The 15,699-nt window shown below is 43.6% G+C and overlaps 1 protein-coding gene across 1 annotated transcript in view; it reads left to right on the forward strand.

The window, feature by feature from the left end:
- KIF17 (kinesin family member 17) overlaps window positions 1–8,316 on the forward strand; it is a 37,270-nt gene extending 28,954 nt beyond the window's left edge. The window contains exons 10-14 of the mRNA XM_029283399.1: window positions 1,819–2,050; window positions 2,771–3,029; window positions 5,194–5,267; window positions 6,904–7,024; window positions 8,120–8,316. Of these exons, the coding sequence (XP_029139232.1) occupies window positions 1,819–2,050; window positions 2,771–3,029; window positions 5,194–5,267; window positions 6,904–7,024; window positions 8,120–8,316 (883 nt within the window). The remainder of the gene's footprint in view (window positions 1–1,818; window positions 2,051–2,770; window positions 3,030–5,193; window positions 5,268–6,903; window positions 7,025–8,119) is intronic.
- The last annotated feature ends 7,383 nt before the right edge of the window (window positions 8,317–15,699 follow it).

Here is a 15,699-nt window from a genome sequence, read left to right on the forward strand (position 1 = left end):
CAGGGGAGCCCTCTTTTATGGGATTCCCCTGGCTCGTAATCACACAATTCCATTGGCTGGTAAGACCCCGTTGCGAGTTAGCCAACCAGCAACGGGCATGAAACTGTATGCAGATGGAGAAGGGCAATCACCCTTAATGGGTGATCAGGATGCGCATAGGGGATTAAGGGGGGGAATACAAAAGAACACAACACTCAGGCTTCAGCAGAGGAAAAGAGGAGGGAGGTGGGGCCTCCTTCTCCCTTGCTATGTTCAGAATAACAGGTCACGGCTTTGCTCCGATTCATTAAAAGAGGACCTTTAAAAATCAACAAGAGGGGGTAGACATACTGCTGTTTGAATGAGATATGCAACTTTCACCTAATTTCACTGAGCAACTAGATCACATCTCTGGTTAAAAAGAAATTTTTCCTTCTCTAATGTTAGAGAGATAAGAGGAGGATGAGAAGAGAAAAGAAAAAATGGGGAGGTGGAAAAAAGAGAGGGAGAAAAGAAGCAGGACCTCCCATTTTGGGCTCTGCCTTTTCTACTGCTATCTTTTGGCTCTTGTCTTAGAATGCTGTTTGACTTCTGAAGGATTACAGCTCTGGGAGTGAAAACAGATGCCCATCCTTAGGATCTTTCCTCCTTTGCACCTAACTACAGCATAAACCTACCCCGACAAAATCTATTTTCTGCAGCATCCCCCTGATGTTACTGTGTTCGTCTCTTTCTCAGCCTATGAGTGAGGCAGACTGAAATAATTCTCAGCTGCACTAGGGCTAAAGTAGAGCTCCCCCTTATTTTGCCACCATCCAAGGGCAGCCCCACAATGTGTAAACCCATTATACTTTAGGTGACTGTAGTGACTTGAACAAGCAGCAGTGGAAGCAGGATAGGGGATGGCAACAACAGATACTGTCAATTTCATGTCAGTATAATTTTCTGCCAACTCGAAGGCGAATGGGTAGCAGCACTTAACGCTGCCTTGGTGAAATGCTCTTACTCATATGCTAGTTCAGTGGTGGCGAACCTATGGCACGCGTGCCAGAGGTGGCACTCAGAGCCCTCTCTGTGGGCACGCGTGCCATGCCCCGGAGATGGCAACCATCCCTCTTCAACCAGCCACCCGCTATCTTGCCAAGGTCCCACATGGCTGTGGATGCATCCCAGCATCCATGCGCTCACTGCCCTCTGTGTGCAGGGGCCGATGGTGTCAGGCAGCAACTGCCCCAGCCCCTTCCTCACCTTGCCCTGTGACAATGGCACCCCCACCCTGCCTCGCCTTGCCTCGCCTCACCACGCAGGACAAGCCTTGTGCCTACCGGCCCACCTGCCAGAGACTCCCTGGATCTCCCGCAACCTTGCCCGGCCCCCACAGGCATCCCTCCCCACGAGCAACATTGAGATGATCACGCCCACCTTGGCCACACCCACCCAATCTGCCATGACCACCACAGCCATGCCCATTCAGTGGACCACGCCCACCTGGCACCTGGCGATAAATAAGTGGGTTTTGGGTTGCAGTTTGGGCACTCGGTCTCTAAAAGGTTCGCCATCACTGTGCTAGTTCATTCACTTCCAACCTATCCATTTGGAGTTGCTGAAATATTTTGCGGCCTCAAGATCAGTAACAAAAGTCACTGAAATGGTAAAACAACTTGCCTGCCATCTTCAACTTTTTCCCCGCCGTGGGTGGTCCAGTCCTAGTGGGTTTTTCCATGGCACAGCACAGAGGCTGCAGACTTCAGGGGTTCTCGTGGTAGAAAGGATCCCTGAGTTTAGAAATGGTTTTAAAAGACGTGCCTAAAGCTAAGATGAATCTCGGTGGCCTCTTAGACTGCAGATGCTAGAGCAGCAGGTGGTTGGAGGAGAACAGGCCAAGAACAAAGATCTGAAGGAAAAGCATACACGTCGGAAGAAAATTGCAGATGAACGGAAGCAGCAGCTGCTGGAGGCTCTGCAGAAATCCGATGAGGACAGCAGCGACTGGGTCCTACTCAACGTCTATGACTCTATCCAGGAGGAAGTGCGAGCCAAAAGTCGATTGCTGGAAAAGATAAAGGAAAAGGTGATTTCTTCCCCTTCCGAAGCAGTTAGATGCATCTGTACTTTTATTTATTTCCAGTCCATTTCCAGTATGAAATGGCTGGAAGTGCACAAGTTTAAAAATCTCCTTTTTTTAAGCACTGGTTTTCAACACATACGTAGGTCGGGACCCATAAGCGGACTTCATTGGTCCTGATCCATGTGTTGGGCTACACCAGTTGCACTGTCATTCTTCTCTATCTAGGCTTGTTTGTTTAAGAAGCATTATGTTTTTCATGGCCATATGTTCCGGATGCCCAGTTGTCAAGTGCAAAGCCACCCAGTGATGTTTCTGTATGTAAAGCCAATCTTCTGATAGCTTCTGATAAGGACAGCACGCTTGTATTTTCTTAAACCTTGCAGTTCTTCTCAAGAGAAAAGCCAGCCATTTTGATTTAGAGAATTGATATCTATCTGCAGGGCTTTTTTTCTCATAGAACGCCCAGAGCGGAGTTCCGGCACCTTTTTTGGATGGAACCTTGTAGGGTAGGCAAGGCAGGTTGTATAACGTGTGTGAGTTCCAGCACCTTTTTTTTTTATAGAAAAAGCACTGTCTATCTGTTAGTATTACGTTCAGATGTTTATCTTTTGGCTTTGTACATGGTGATGCCGCGTGCCCATTGTCTTACCCAGGGTGGAACATATATTACATTTATTATAAAATAATTATTATACTTTTACCCAACGATTCTCTCCTTCCCAGCTGCGGGTAGCTGAGACTGAAATCAAAGATCTACATTCAGAGTTTGAATTGGAAAGGATTGATTATCTGGCCACCATCCGCCGCCAGGAGCGGGAACTCCTGCTTTTCCAGCAGCTCCTGGACCAAGTGCAGCCTCTAATACGACGGGACTGCAGTTATAGCAATTTTGATAAAATCAAGCGGGAGTCCACCTGGGATGAGGAATCGGGCTCCTGGAAAATCCCAGACCCTGTTACTCAGAAGACCAGCCTCCCTGCAGGTAAGAGAAGCTCCAGGCACTGCAATATCCTCTGGATAGAATTGCTCCAGACTCCCAACGCAGGCAAGAAAAAAACTCGCTAGACTATGCAAATGCATCCCACCAATTGCCTGGCCTAATTGATATAGTACAGATAGTCCTCAACTTACAACAGTTGATTTACAACGGCACTGAAAAAAGTGAATTATGACCATTTTTCACACTTAGGATTATTTCAGCATCCCCCATGGTCAAATGATCAAAATTCAGACGCTTGATAACTGACTCATATTTATGACAGTTGTGGTACCCTGGGGTCACGTGATCGCCTTTTGCGACCATCTGACAAGCAATGGGGAAGCCGGATTCACTTAACAACTGTGTTCCTAACTTAACAATTGCAGTGATTTACTTAACAACTGTGGCAAGAAAGGTCATAAAATGGGGCAAAATTTACTTAACAAATGCCTCACTTAACAACAGAAGTTTTGGGCTCAATTGTAAATTGAGGACTACCTGTATGCTAATCCCAAATATGAACTACTTGGCTTTGGCTTGGTTTACTGGGCGAATGTGGCCATTGAGGATTGTAGACTGTGATTTAAGACAATCTAGTCCAGTGGTTCTCAACCTTTTTAATGCCGCGACCCCAACCGGTCGTAAGTCGAGGACTAAACCGGCCGTAAGTTGAGGACTAAACCAGTCGTAAGTCGAGGACTAAACCGGTCGTAAGTCGAGGACTACCCAACCGGTCATGAGTCAAGGACTTTCCCTGCCCGGGAGCACCGCGCATGCGTGGTTCGGCCCCCTGCGCCGGCCGAGGTGTAGCTGGCAAGCGGCAGAGACGGAGCAGGCCGACCACCAGCTGGCCCAGCCCAAGGGAGGTAAGGCACCCGCCGGAAAAGGGGAAAAAAATGGTGGACAAAAAAATGGTGGACAAAAAAAATGGCGGACAGCCTTGCTTGGCGACCCCTGTGAAATGGTCAATCGACCCCAAATGGGGTCCCGACCCACAGGTTGAGAACCACTGATCTAGTCAATTAGGATTTATTCAAATAATAGCAATAGCACTTAGACTTATATACCGCTTCACAGTGCTTTACGGTCCTCTCTAGGTGGTTTACAGAGTCAGCATGTTGCCCCCAACAATCTGGGTTCTCATTTTACCAACCTCAAAAGGATGGAAGGCTGAATCAACCTTGAGCTGGTGAGGATCGAACCCCTGGCAGTCAGCAGAATTAACCTGCAATACTGCATTCTAACCACTGCGCCACCATGGCTCTTAATAATAATAAGTAAAAAACAGGCCAGGAACTGAAATGAAATCTGGAAATCTGTCACCGAGAGTGGTTAGAATTAGGAGAGTTTTTAGTGTAGTTGAGCATTTTTATTTGCCATATGTTTATGTCTAAAGCATAGTTAAAGTCCTATTTTTATGAACCAGCAAGTGGCATTCTCTATCTATCTATCTATCTATCTATCTATCTATCTATCTATCTATCTATCTATCTATCTATCTATCTATCTATCTATCTATCTATCTATCTATCTATCTATCTATCTATCTATCTATCTATCTATCTAATCTATCTATCTATCCAATTTAAAGGCTGCCTGATTCCCAAGTGCTCTGGATGACTTGGAATTAAAAGTAAGAAAAAGCAAAATAAAAAAGAGAACATGGATGGCTCAAAGATAACAGATAAAACATCTCCCCCCCCCCCCCCACACACACACCAATCCAACAGGGACTGAACCATCACTCCACCCCAAAGTTTAGAATAGGCTTTCATAGCTTCCCAAACATTCACAAAAACCCTGCTATTGCCTGCATTGCCATTTATAAGAAGGCAAACTAAAGAGTGTGCTCCCTTCTCTAGCCCTCTGGGGCCCATATCATGATCTCTCGCACCTTCTGTTTCTGCTTTTGTGCAGGAAGGCCTGTTTCCAAAACCTCAGATTGTCCTTAGGGAACACAGATCTGTTCTTAGAAACAGAAAATGGTGCTTTGCTTTGCAGAATGTTCAAGTTTTGTTTAATGATAAAACACTCTAAAATAATTCCAAAGGTAAACTGAAGCAAGTTGGTGTGTGTGTGTTGTGTCCACTGGATGTCCTTGCCCTCTCCCAATGGCACAATATGGGCCTGGGGTACTGATACGGCACTGTTGTTGTTTTTCTCACAGCAGTTTCATCATTGTCATTGACTAAGGCGGGCAAGAAGAATTCATCGGCAGAGAATGGGGAGATGGTGACAGTGGTAAGTTGAAAAAGGGTGTTCAACGCCTAATGAGAATAAATTGTAGATGTTTCTTGGAAGTCCAAGTTCAGTGGCATTGTCTCTTCAGTACTCAGAGACCTATTGACCACAAGGGGGCACTAGCGTGTAGATGCAGAGTTAAGGATACATTCTATGTCTGGCCTGCTCTTTCTTTAAAGAGATTGCTAATCTGAAGTCCTTTCCTTCTATTTTACCTCCCAGGTGCACATATGTGCATGCATACACTCATAGCACAGATGTTTTCTGACTCCCCTCCTGATAGGATGGGGTTAGGCAGGTCCTAGGTTTTATCAATCTCTATATAGATAGTCCTCAACTTACAACCTTTTGTTTAATGACTGCTCGAAGTTACAATGGCACTGAAAAAAAAGTGACTTGTGACTGGTTTTCACACTTACAGCCATTGCAGCATCCCTACGGCCACGTCATCCAAATTAACAATGGAAATTTGGGGCTCAATTGTAGTTGTAAGTTGAGAACTACCTGTAATATATCAATCAATCAATCTATCAATCGATCGATCGATCGATTGATTGCTACTATCATCTTCTGGCAATAGTAGCTTTGGGTTGATCTGGTTGGGTTGCCTTCCCTTATTAAACCCACTATCTTATAGCCTCTAAGAAAATGTCCCAATAACCTAGGATGTCCCCTTACACTCTGCTTGCTGGTTCCATGGCCAACTCTTTTCAAAGCTGAAAATTTGCAATCTCAGAAAGCCACAAAAGGGATGAGGTAGGATATAAGCAGGGGACAAAGTACACAGTGCTGGGCTGCATTAACAGAGGGATAGAATCAAGATCACGTGAAGTATTAATACCACTTTACAATGCCTTGGTGAGACCACACTTGGAATACTGCATCCAGTTTTGGTCACCACAATGTAAAAAAGAGGTTCAGACTCTAGAAAGAGTACAGAGAAGAACAACAAAGATGATTAGGGGACTGGAGGCTAAAACATATAAGGAACGGTTGCTGGAATTGGGTATGTCTAGTTTAACGAAGAGAAGGACGAGGGGGGACATGATAGCAGTGTTCCAATATCTCAGGGGCTGCCACAAAGAAGATGGAGTCAAGCTATTCTCCAAAGCACCTGAAGGCAGGACAAAGAGCAATGGGTGGAAACTAACCAAAGAGAGAAGCAACCTAGAACTAAGGAGAAACTTCCTGACAGTTAGAACAATTAACCAGTGGAACAACCTGCCTCCAGAAGCGGTGAATGCACTAACACTGGAAGTTTTTAAGAAGAAACTGGACAGCCATTTGTCCGAAATGGTAGAGGGTTTCCTGCCTGAGCAGGGAGTTGGACTAGATGACCTCCAAGATCCCTTCCAACTTTATCATCATTATCATTATCATTATAATAAGGATCAATAATAATATTTCAGGGCAGATTACCATGTAATCAATCAAAAGTTTCTAGTCCCTCCACTAACTGCCATTGCTATCTCATTTGGAGACAATATAGCAGAATAAATTGGAGGTTGAAAAGATAAGGCAGAGGTTTCAGGTCAACTGGAATCTGAGCCTTGGTTATTAAAATTAGAAAAACTGTGATTCTCCTTGAAGTGTAGGAGGAGAAACTGGTACTGTAGTCCCTTGTCTTTGTCCCCAGCCAGAAGAAGACCGCTACAAGATGATGCTGAGTAAGAGTGACAGTGAAAATATTGCCAGTAATTACTTCCGCTCAAAACGAGCCAGCCAGATTCTCAATGCTGACCCCAGGAAGAGTCTAGGTAAATGCCTTCAGGTGCTCTTTATATTTTTTCTCTGGGAAACTGCCTGCTTAAGACCATCTCACATGTGTTGAATAGTTTTACAGAACAGTACTACAATTTCACTCATCAGAATCTCAGAGGCATCTAAAGAGAGAAATTCTTTTTTTTTCCCCTTAACATTTCTGTCCTGGGGGAAGAAATCATTTTCTCTGTCCCCAAGACTGGCAGATGTTGTACTTCTATGGGAGGGCTGAGAAATCATGACATCAGTTCCATATTATTCTTTAAACTATTCCATTATTCATTACAAGTATTCCTCGCTTAGTCACTTTTTGTCCAGCGAGGGTTCGAAGTTGTAGTGGCACTGAATGAATGGTTCTTAGACCAGGTCCCTGACATTATAGCCATTGCAGTATCCCCCCCCCCCACATAATCAAAATTAAGGTACTTGGCAGCTTGCCTGCACTTATGACTACAGGGGCACTTCAACTCCACCCAGCCACCTATTCCCTCTCCATCTCTGCCCGTTTGGGCGCCCTCCACAGTGATACTCTTTGGCAATGGTGCCACTTGGACTGAATCAGAGGCAGAGCAGTCTCAGCTGGCTGCCACTACCTTACTTCAGCCCTAGTACTGCCACCACCGAATGTTGCCTCAAGCCCTACACCATGGCCTGCCATCCCAGCACCACAACACAAAGATCCAGCTGTCCCTGCTGCCCTGCACTCCTCGAGGTCTGCCAAGTTCAGAAAACCTTTGGAAAATTTTTGAGCCCCCCCCACTTAACAACCGGTGGGATTCAGTTAGTGACAGTAGCAGGGACTCCTGGGATTGCTGTTGCTAAGTGATGTGGTCATGTGACATTGCGCTTTATGACCATGTTGCTTAGCAACTGAAATTCCAGTCCCATTTACTATTGTTGACTACTTGTATATATATCACATAATTGTACAGAAATTTTAACGAGCCTTTGCCCACAAGATGAACATAGAGCATTATTGCAAGACATTTGGACAAATTTCTCCTGAGGAGGATGGAGGATGGATAGTGAGGCTTTGTTGTTGGTGTTCCTGAAATTAAACTACTCGTTTTGTTTTGTTTTTCCCTCTGCAGTTTCCCACAACTCGCCTCCTTTACTGAACAGCAGCACTTCCATGCTGACTTCCAGCCTGATATCTATTCCCTCTGCCCAAACCTTGGAGATGCCCCAGCCGCGCCCCTTCCGCCTGGAATCTCTGGACTTCCCCTCCCCTTCAGCCAAGACAAAACGCAAGAAAAGCAGGAGCAACCTGAATGGTGACCCCCTCTGACTGATGGAGCAGTTGTCTGACTGCTATTCTCTCTGGCCAATAACTAGGTCTCCTTCACTGGCATCCTGTTGGTGGCCACTGCTGAGGTTCCAAGAACCCAAGGCTTTTCTTTCCCATTTGGGGAGAGTGAAAGCAATTAAAAGGTGCTTCCCAAAGACCATTCGTCTGATCAGCCCTCCATGTTCAATTTGGGGCTGGCACCTCATATCGCAACCCATTCCTTCGCTCTTTTGTACTCATGTGCCCATGCTTCCTCTCCAAATCATTGCTCTACCCAGCAACACGAAGGGAAATAGTCCCAGAAGACATGGAGTGAAAGTTCCTGGCCATAAGCTTCTCTCCTCCCCCATCCCACCACCTCCTGCATTTTCCTTGGAAGTCCCTGGAAGCCACAAGACGGCCGAATACATCATTGGCTTACCTGCTCACTTTGATCCTGATTCTGCTATCCTTTTGGAATTCATGGGAAGAGTGAGAGGACAGACAAGTTGCTGGCTCAGCTTCAATGGAAGCCTGAGAAATGAGGGACCTCTCAAGAAGAGAAGGCTTCTTGAGTAAATTGGGAACTCAGCGTAAAAGATGGATGGAACCAAAGCTGTTTAACTCAAGTTGTGGGTGAAGAGTGAGCGGTGATTATTACTCCCAACAGGGCAATTGTAATTGCCAGGCAAAATATAAGCACACTGCTGATCTAGGGTGGAGATCTAAGGATGAGTGTCCAAGAATTACTGTCCCAAGCCAGTTGCATGAGAAAGTGGAAGGACAGGAGAAGCTGGCTCTGGTTGTCCTCCAGCAGAGTTTCTTGTTCTTTTTGTTCATTCTGGCACCTATTAGTGATTCTGCTTCATTCATCTATAGAACAGCTCTCACCTGAGGGAAGAAATAAATGGGAGAGAAAGGACTTGGACTTTACCTAATAATCCTTTCCCAAATCATCCTTCTCAGAACTTTCCATAAAGCATTACACATCTCATTGGTTTGGGTTTTTTTGCCTTTGGCACTTGGGTACCAGAGCGCATTCTTTTTTATGAAAGCCTTAATGTAGCCATCCTGAACCCTCCAAATATTGTTTTCCATGTTTCTTCTGTAACCTGAGATTGCTTCAGTCTGGAATCTGCTACTGGCTTCTTCCTCGCTATAGCAAGAAGAAACAAAAAAAACCCCAAAACCCTCTAGTAACAGCAGCACTACTGCCACGTCTCAGCTACCGCTTTCTTCTCAGCCGACCAGAGGAAGCTGGAAAAGCCAGTCTGCTTCAAGTTGCATAGCCAGCAGCATAACACAAGCTTCTGATTTGCACAACAGTTCACCCAGCTGAGAATAATAGATCAGGGGTGTTGGGGGGGGAAGGGAACCAGTACTGCTGCCATTTGTGTGGGATTCACATTTTACTTTTAGACACTGCTCTGTGTTATTGATTTATTCACATCCACCTTTCCCCTGAGCATAATAAATGGTCTGTTAAGACAACTTCAGCTTGATTGCTTCCCAGCTCAAGGTGGCCTATTTGCTGGCTATCATCCCAAAGGGGTTGCTTTTTGATGATGTGAAAGAAGAAGAGAGAATCTTTTCCAACTTTAAGGGCTTCTCATATTTTGCTTCAAATATTTAGTGCTCATAATGACATCTTTCTCTCCTTGCCCAACCAGAATGGGAGCACTGCCTCCTCAGAATCTTCTTAGCAGCACAAGCCATTTGTCCTGGCTAGTCTTTGGGAATAGGAAAATGTCCTGGCTGAGAAGTAATTCACTCAACCAAAAGAGTCGTTGAATTGCTACGAGGACGTTACTGCTGAATACCAAGAATAAATGGGATATAATATGGGCTGCCTTAGGGTTTTCAAACTCAGTCAGGTATATCATCAAAAATTGAGATCTGGGTGTTACAAAGTTGGTACTGAGGTTCTAACACTTACTAAATGAAATAACATCATACAGCTATTTTTTTCATGGAATGAAAAGAAAGGTGGAAGATACAAAATTCTTGAAGGCCTTCTCCATTTCACCTAACAATGACACAAAGATGCTGTGACAAAGTATCTTCTTTTCTATTGTGTCTGCATGACATTGCCTTCCTCTTATCCCGAGCCTGTTGAGTGAGACAGGCTTGGGTCATCCATTGGGCTAAAGTAGTTTTTCTCCCCTTATTCCAACACCATCCAAAGGCAGCCTCAAGGTGTGTAAAATCTGTTAGGTTTTGTTGCCTAAAAAAACCCGATGCAATCCTAGGTTGCATTAACAGAGGGATAGAATCAGGATCACGTGAAGTATTAGTACCACTTTATAAAGCCTTAGTAAGACCATAGTTTGAATAGTGCATCTAATTTTGGTCACCATATTATAAAAAAGATGAGGCTCTGGAAAAAGTTCAGAAAAGAACAAAGAGGATTAAGGGGCTAAAGGCTAAAACATGAAGAAGGGTTGCAGGAATTGGGTATGTCTAGTGAAGAGAAGGAGTAGGGGTGACATGATAATGTTCCAATATTTGAAGGGCTGCCACAGAGAAGAGGGGGTCAATCTGTTTTCCAAAGCACCAGAAGGCAATATAAGAAGCAATGGATTGAAACTAATCAAGGAGAGAAGCAACCTAGAACTAAGGAGAAATTTCCTAATGGTGAGAACAATCAACCAGTGGAATGGCTTGCCTTCAGAAGTCGTGGGTACTTCATCACTGGAGGCTTTTAAAAAGAGACTGGGCAGCCATTTGTCTGGAATGTTGAGCAGCATGTCTCCATTTCTTCATCTTACCATTAGCAGTGCTTTTTTTCTATAAAAAAAAAAAGGTGCCAGAACTCACACATGTCATACAACCAGCCTTGCCTACTCTACAAGGTTCCATCCCAAAAACGGTGCCGGAACTCCGTTCTGGGCGTTCTATGAGAAAAAAAGCCCTGACCATTAGTATGGTTGTGGGTGGCTTTTAAGCCTAGTCAATACAGGCAATAGAAATGAGATGGAAATGTAAGAGAGCCAGTATAAAATCACATCTTCAATGCTGCTGTTTAATGACTTTGCAGATAGAGATGAGTTAGTTGTGAGTTTGTTTTTGCCCTCATATTATGAAAAAGAAAGCTTAAAAAAAGCAGATGGTAATTAAAATTGAAGCTTGTACTTTAGATGTATATTGAAAGGATGGTTTTCATTGTTCTGTGATTTTTTTTGTAAGTCATCTAAAATTTCAGAGATAGTCAGTTGAAAGTTTTAAGCTAAGTAGGCAATAAAAAAGAAAATGTCAGATACATTAAATCTATTTACTTAATGAATACCATATTTGAGCACCAAGTTTGGAAAGCTAAACCACCAGCTTTGCAATTTCCAAATTTGCCTTGTGAATATGCAGCAAGGGAGACAATACATTGCACTAAACCATAACGTGATTTATTTTCTTATGGTTTAGGATACCACAAAACCTAACAGTTTATGGCTTACAAACCATGGTTTATAGCAGAAACATGCAAACTTTTCTGGGCTTGAAGGCCATGCAAAGCCCAACATGTTAGAGAGGCACTTTAGAAAGGTAGTTGCTGTGACCATGTAAAAAAACTAAAGCTGACCTATTTTTTTAAATTTAAAGTTCATTAAAATGAACAGCGTCTGGGTGTATCAAACCAAGAAAGGAAGCCCTCTAGTCTAGAAAGCACAGGAGTCAAAAGCCAAAAGGTTCTAGAATAGAATAGGCACGCATAGCAAGGAGGAACAACTTTGCCCAATTTGAAAGATTTCAAGACTAGTCTACAAGTCCCACTTTAGTAAGGAGAAAATTACCCTGATGACATTTTATCTTTTGATCTGGAATCGAGGAGCATGAATTACCCTACAAAGGGAGCTGCTTGAGCCTAATACATGCAATGGAGCCCTTGGGAAAGTTCTAATGACCCATACGTTAATGCAAAATTTTACATTACAATGTTACAATTACAAATTTTACATTATATTCGATTAGAGTGTGTGATCTCCATCCATGCTTTTTGCTTTACAATCATTATTTATGATAATCACCTACCACACATTTCTGATGACTACTGATTGTTTATGCAAGAGATGTTACTAATGACATGCTCCAAATCACACCATAAGCAACCTTTTCCCTCCCAAGAATGGAATTTAGGCTGATTCATGAGGGGTTTTTTTTAATTCTAAATGACATACAAATATTATTAGCTTTTTCTGTGTAACAATATCAACTGTAGAATTCACTAAATATTCAGGCCAAGACATTTTTATTATTCAAGTGATTGTAAGGCTGCTCTCAAACGGAAGGCTCTACTGCAGTGGTGGGATTCAGCCAGTTCGCACCACTTCGGCAGAACCGGTAGCTAATTTTTTGTTGCTCAGGCCCAGAACGGACTTCCGGAAGCGGCATCCACACAGAGAACCGGTTGTTCACATATTTGAATCCCACCACTGCTCTACTGTAGTGCAATCAAGCCAAAGATGCTTTTTCCAGCCTAATTTCTCTGTGCATGTTTGTGTGAGAGAGATGGAAGAAAACAGAAGAAGGGCCTATTGAAGACATTGCAATCTGTACCTCTTGTCCAATGCTGCATGAAAATGTCTAGCAAACGTCTCCTCTACTGTCATCCTAGGATCGATGTCCTGAAGGACATTGCTGTCCTTGCCCCTTGCTCCAGCCTCTTCTTGACAAGGGAGTGTTCTAAAGTGGATCCCTCCATCTCTATTGAATTTTGATAGCAGGTGGATGCATAATTACTGATCCACTCATCAAAAAGAGCACAAAGTTTGGACTGCCAAGCTTCAGCCCTCAGATCAGGGAAACTGGGGGTCAGGCATAAACGCAGAAAGAGAAAATGTGTGCCGTTCTCCTCAGCCAGTGCATCTGGAATGACCAAAATGTAAACATTTAGAGTCCTTGATTGCAAGGCCAAGATTCAGGTTTCTGTCCCAGGAGGCTGCTCTGGGCTCTGGAGAGGGAAGACAGACATCTAGTGTGGGAAGAATTGATGATGAGAAGGGATAAAGATTCTGCTGGCATCTTCCTGTTTATCTGAGCCCTGTTTCTACTAAAAAAGACCTTCCGTTTTGCAGTACGTAATTGGATAATAGATCAGCCTCAGAAGAAACCAACACTATGAGGAGGTGAGCAGGAGAAGGCCCTGCCTTAAGACACCAAAAGCCCCGCCCTTAAAGGAAAGCCCTAGTCTTAGTTCCAGCCTAAATCTTCAAGAAGCTTTCATTGTCAAAAGGCACAATATATCTGATGTAAACATTAGAATTATTAGATTCAGGCCTCAGCCCCAAAAGGAGATACCCCATTTCCAAGATGCAAGAACAGATGGCTCTTATTGCTGAAGGAGGGATTCCTTTGACATAACTGGTAGAAACTCAGTAGGTGACTTTCCTTAGCTGTTAATGCCTCAAGAGAGATGGAAGGAGAAGAGGGATGTAGGAAGACAGCACCACCCCCCCAGAGAAAGAAATGTTTGGGGGATATTAAAAAAGCAGAATATATTTCCCCAAAGGAATAATAGAAAATCTTAGGCAGAACCCCCCCCCCCAAAGTCTCTGTGCCTCAAACAGAAACCAGCTCTGTAGAAATGCAGATTTGATAATCCTTTCAGAAATACTGGAGCCAGGAAACTTAGAGCTGATGGCATTAGAATGACAAAAATCCCTAGAACCAACAACCCCTCACCCCCAAAAAATCCAACATAGGACATAGCCATCAGCCACAGCCCCAGGAAAGCAGGACATGACCTTTAGGACATAATAGGATTAACCCACCACCATTAGAATACCAGAAGGGCACACTGAACCTCAGGTCAAAGTTCATGCCACAGGAACAACTCCAAACACAAAAGCCCAAGAAGGTATTAAAAACCCACCTCTCCCAGCACCATGTGGTCAGCCACCCCAGGAATATGCTGCTATCACTGAAGTTTCTGGCAACTCAATAAACAAGAACCTTCTTTCCTAAAGCAGTCTCCGTTTGTTTATTCCTGGCTTGGACTGGACCCTGATGAAGATTTTTCTTTCAACAGGGAGAAAGAAGGTAGAAAGAGGAATTGTGAGACTTAGGGCAAATGTATGTCTTCACCTGCATGTCCTGTATTCTGTATTGCTGTATCTGCATGTCATGTATTTTCATATCCATCACTGATTTTCTGATTTTTATGATTTGCTGCTTTGCAATGGGATGTCTGTACTTTTGTTCCCTTTTTGCCAATATTTGCTAGTTGTAACACACTAATGTTCTACAAAAATGTATGTGCCTTAATATTTTTCTGTCCATTTCCCCTTTAATAAATTCTCACCAACTAACCAATTTACCTTCTTGTTCTAATGTTGGGAGTCATTTACTTGCAATAATCTAACCCATTAACCCATCAAATGACACCACCTTTGTCCTTGATATGTGGAAATGCAAGTTCATACTCCTAGCAGCAACATATGGTCTATCGTTCAATTTCTCAGCCAACCACATGGCATCATCTGCATACAGAAGGCACAAGCATTCACGTCCTTGAACTATACACCTCTGCTGCCATAAGGGCATGAGTGACTCTTGTAGAACTTCTACTCCAAGGAAAGTCACAACTGTTGCAACATCACAAACTGTTCCCCCACCCCCAAGTAGGTAGAAAACCTTGTCCTCTGGCAAAAGAGCTATGGCATCAATAGCATCAATTCCAACCCATATCCTAGTAATAGCAATTGTTGATTCTCAAAAGCTCTGTTAAAAGAATTTTATTTTTACAGCTTTCCAAAAGGATAAGTGCCAACTAAACTTGGGGGTGGATGGGCAGGATAGACTGCTCCATCAAAGAGAGCAGCCATAGAATAACATTGTCTCCAAGATCCTATCCCTCTTGTCCCATCCCATGTAGACAGGAGACAATGAACAGCTTGACCCAGGATGAGTGTAGAGGATGGGTGAGCTCCATATTGAGAAGATGCTCCTAAAGGTCCCTGAAACCAAACTAATGGAGGGAATTATAAAACCAACACCTTGAATTGTATCTGAAGACTACCATAATCCAATATAATGTGCACTACACAGGTTATTGTGAGTGTAGTCGGCTACTACATTTTGGATCAATTGCGGTTTCCACATTGCTTTCAAAGGCAGCTCTACATAAAGCATTTTGGAAGGAGGAGGAGGGGCGCTAAAATGCCAAACCTCTCCCCATCTGCTGTGCATCATATCATCTGTTCCAGTGACCTCATTGTCTTTAGGAAGAGTGCCTCTGCATTCCCTGTAGGAATATTATTTGCTAGACATTCTGTTTCTGTGCTTATTGCTCATCAAGTTACAACTCTCATAAAAAAAGTCTCCTGCAATAGTCCAAAATAGGATGAATGGTGGTTAAGTGTCCCAAAGAGATCATTTGATTCTTGTCATCCACAAATTATTTTCTCTTCTATG

The sequence above is a fragment of the Protobothrops mucrosquamatus genome, unplaced genomic scaffold (assembly GCF_001527695.2).
Source record: "Protobothrops mucrosquamatus isolate PMUCROS unplaced genomic scaffold, P.Mucros_1.0 scaffold76, whole genome shotgun sequence".
Classification (NCBI taxonomy): Eukaryota; Metazoa; Chordata; class Lepidosauria; order Squamata; family Viperidae; genus Protobothrops; species Protobothrops mucrosquamatus.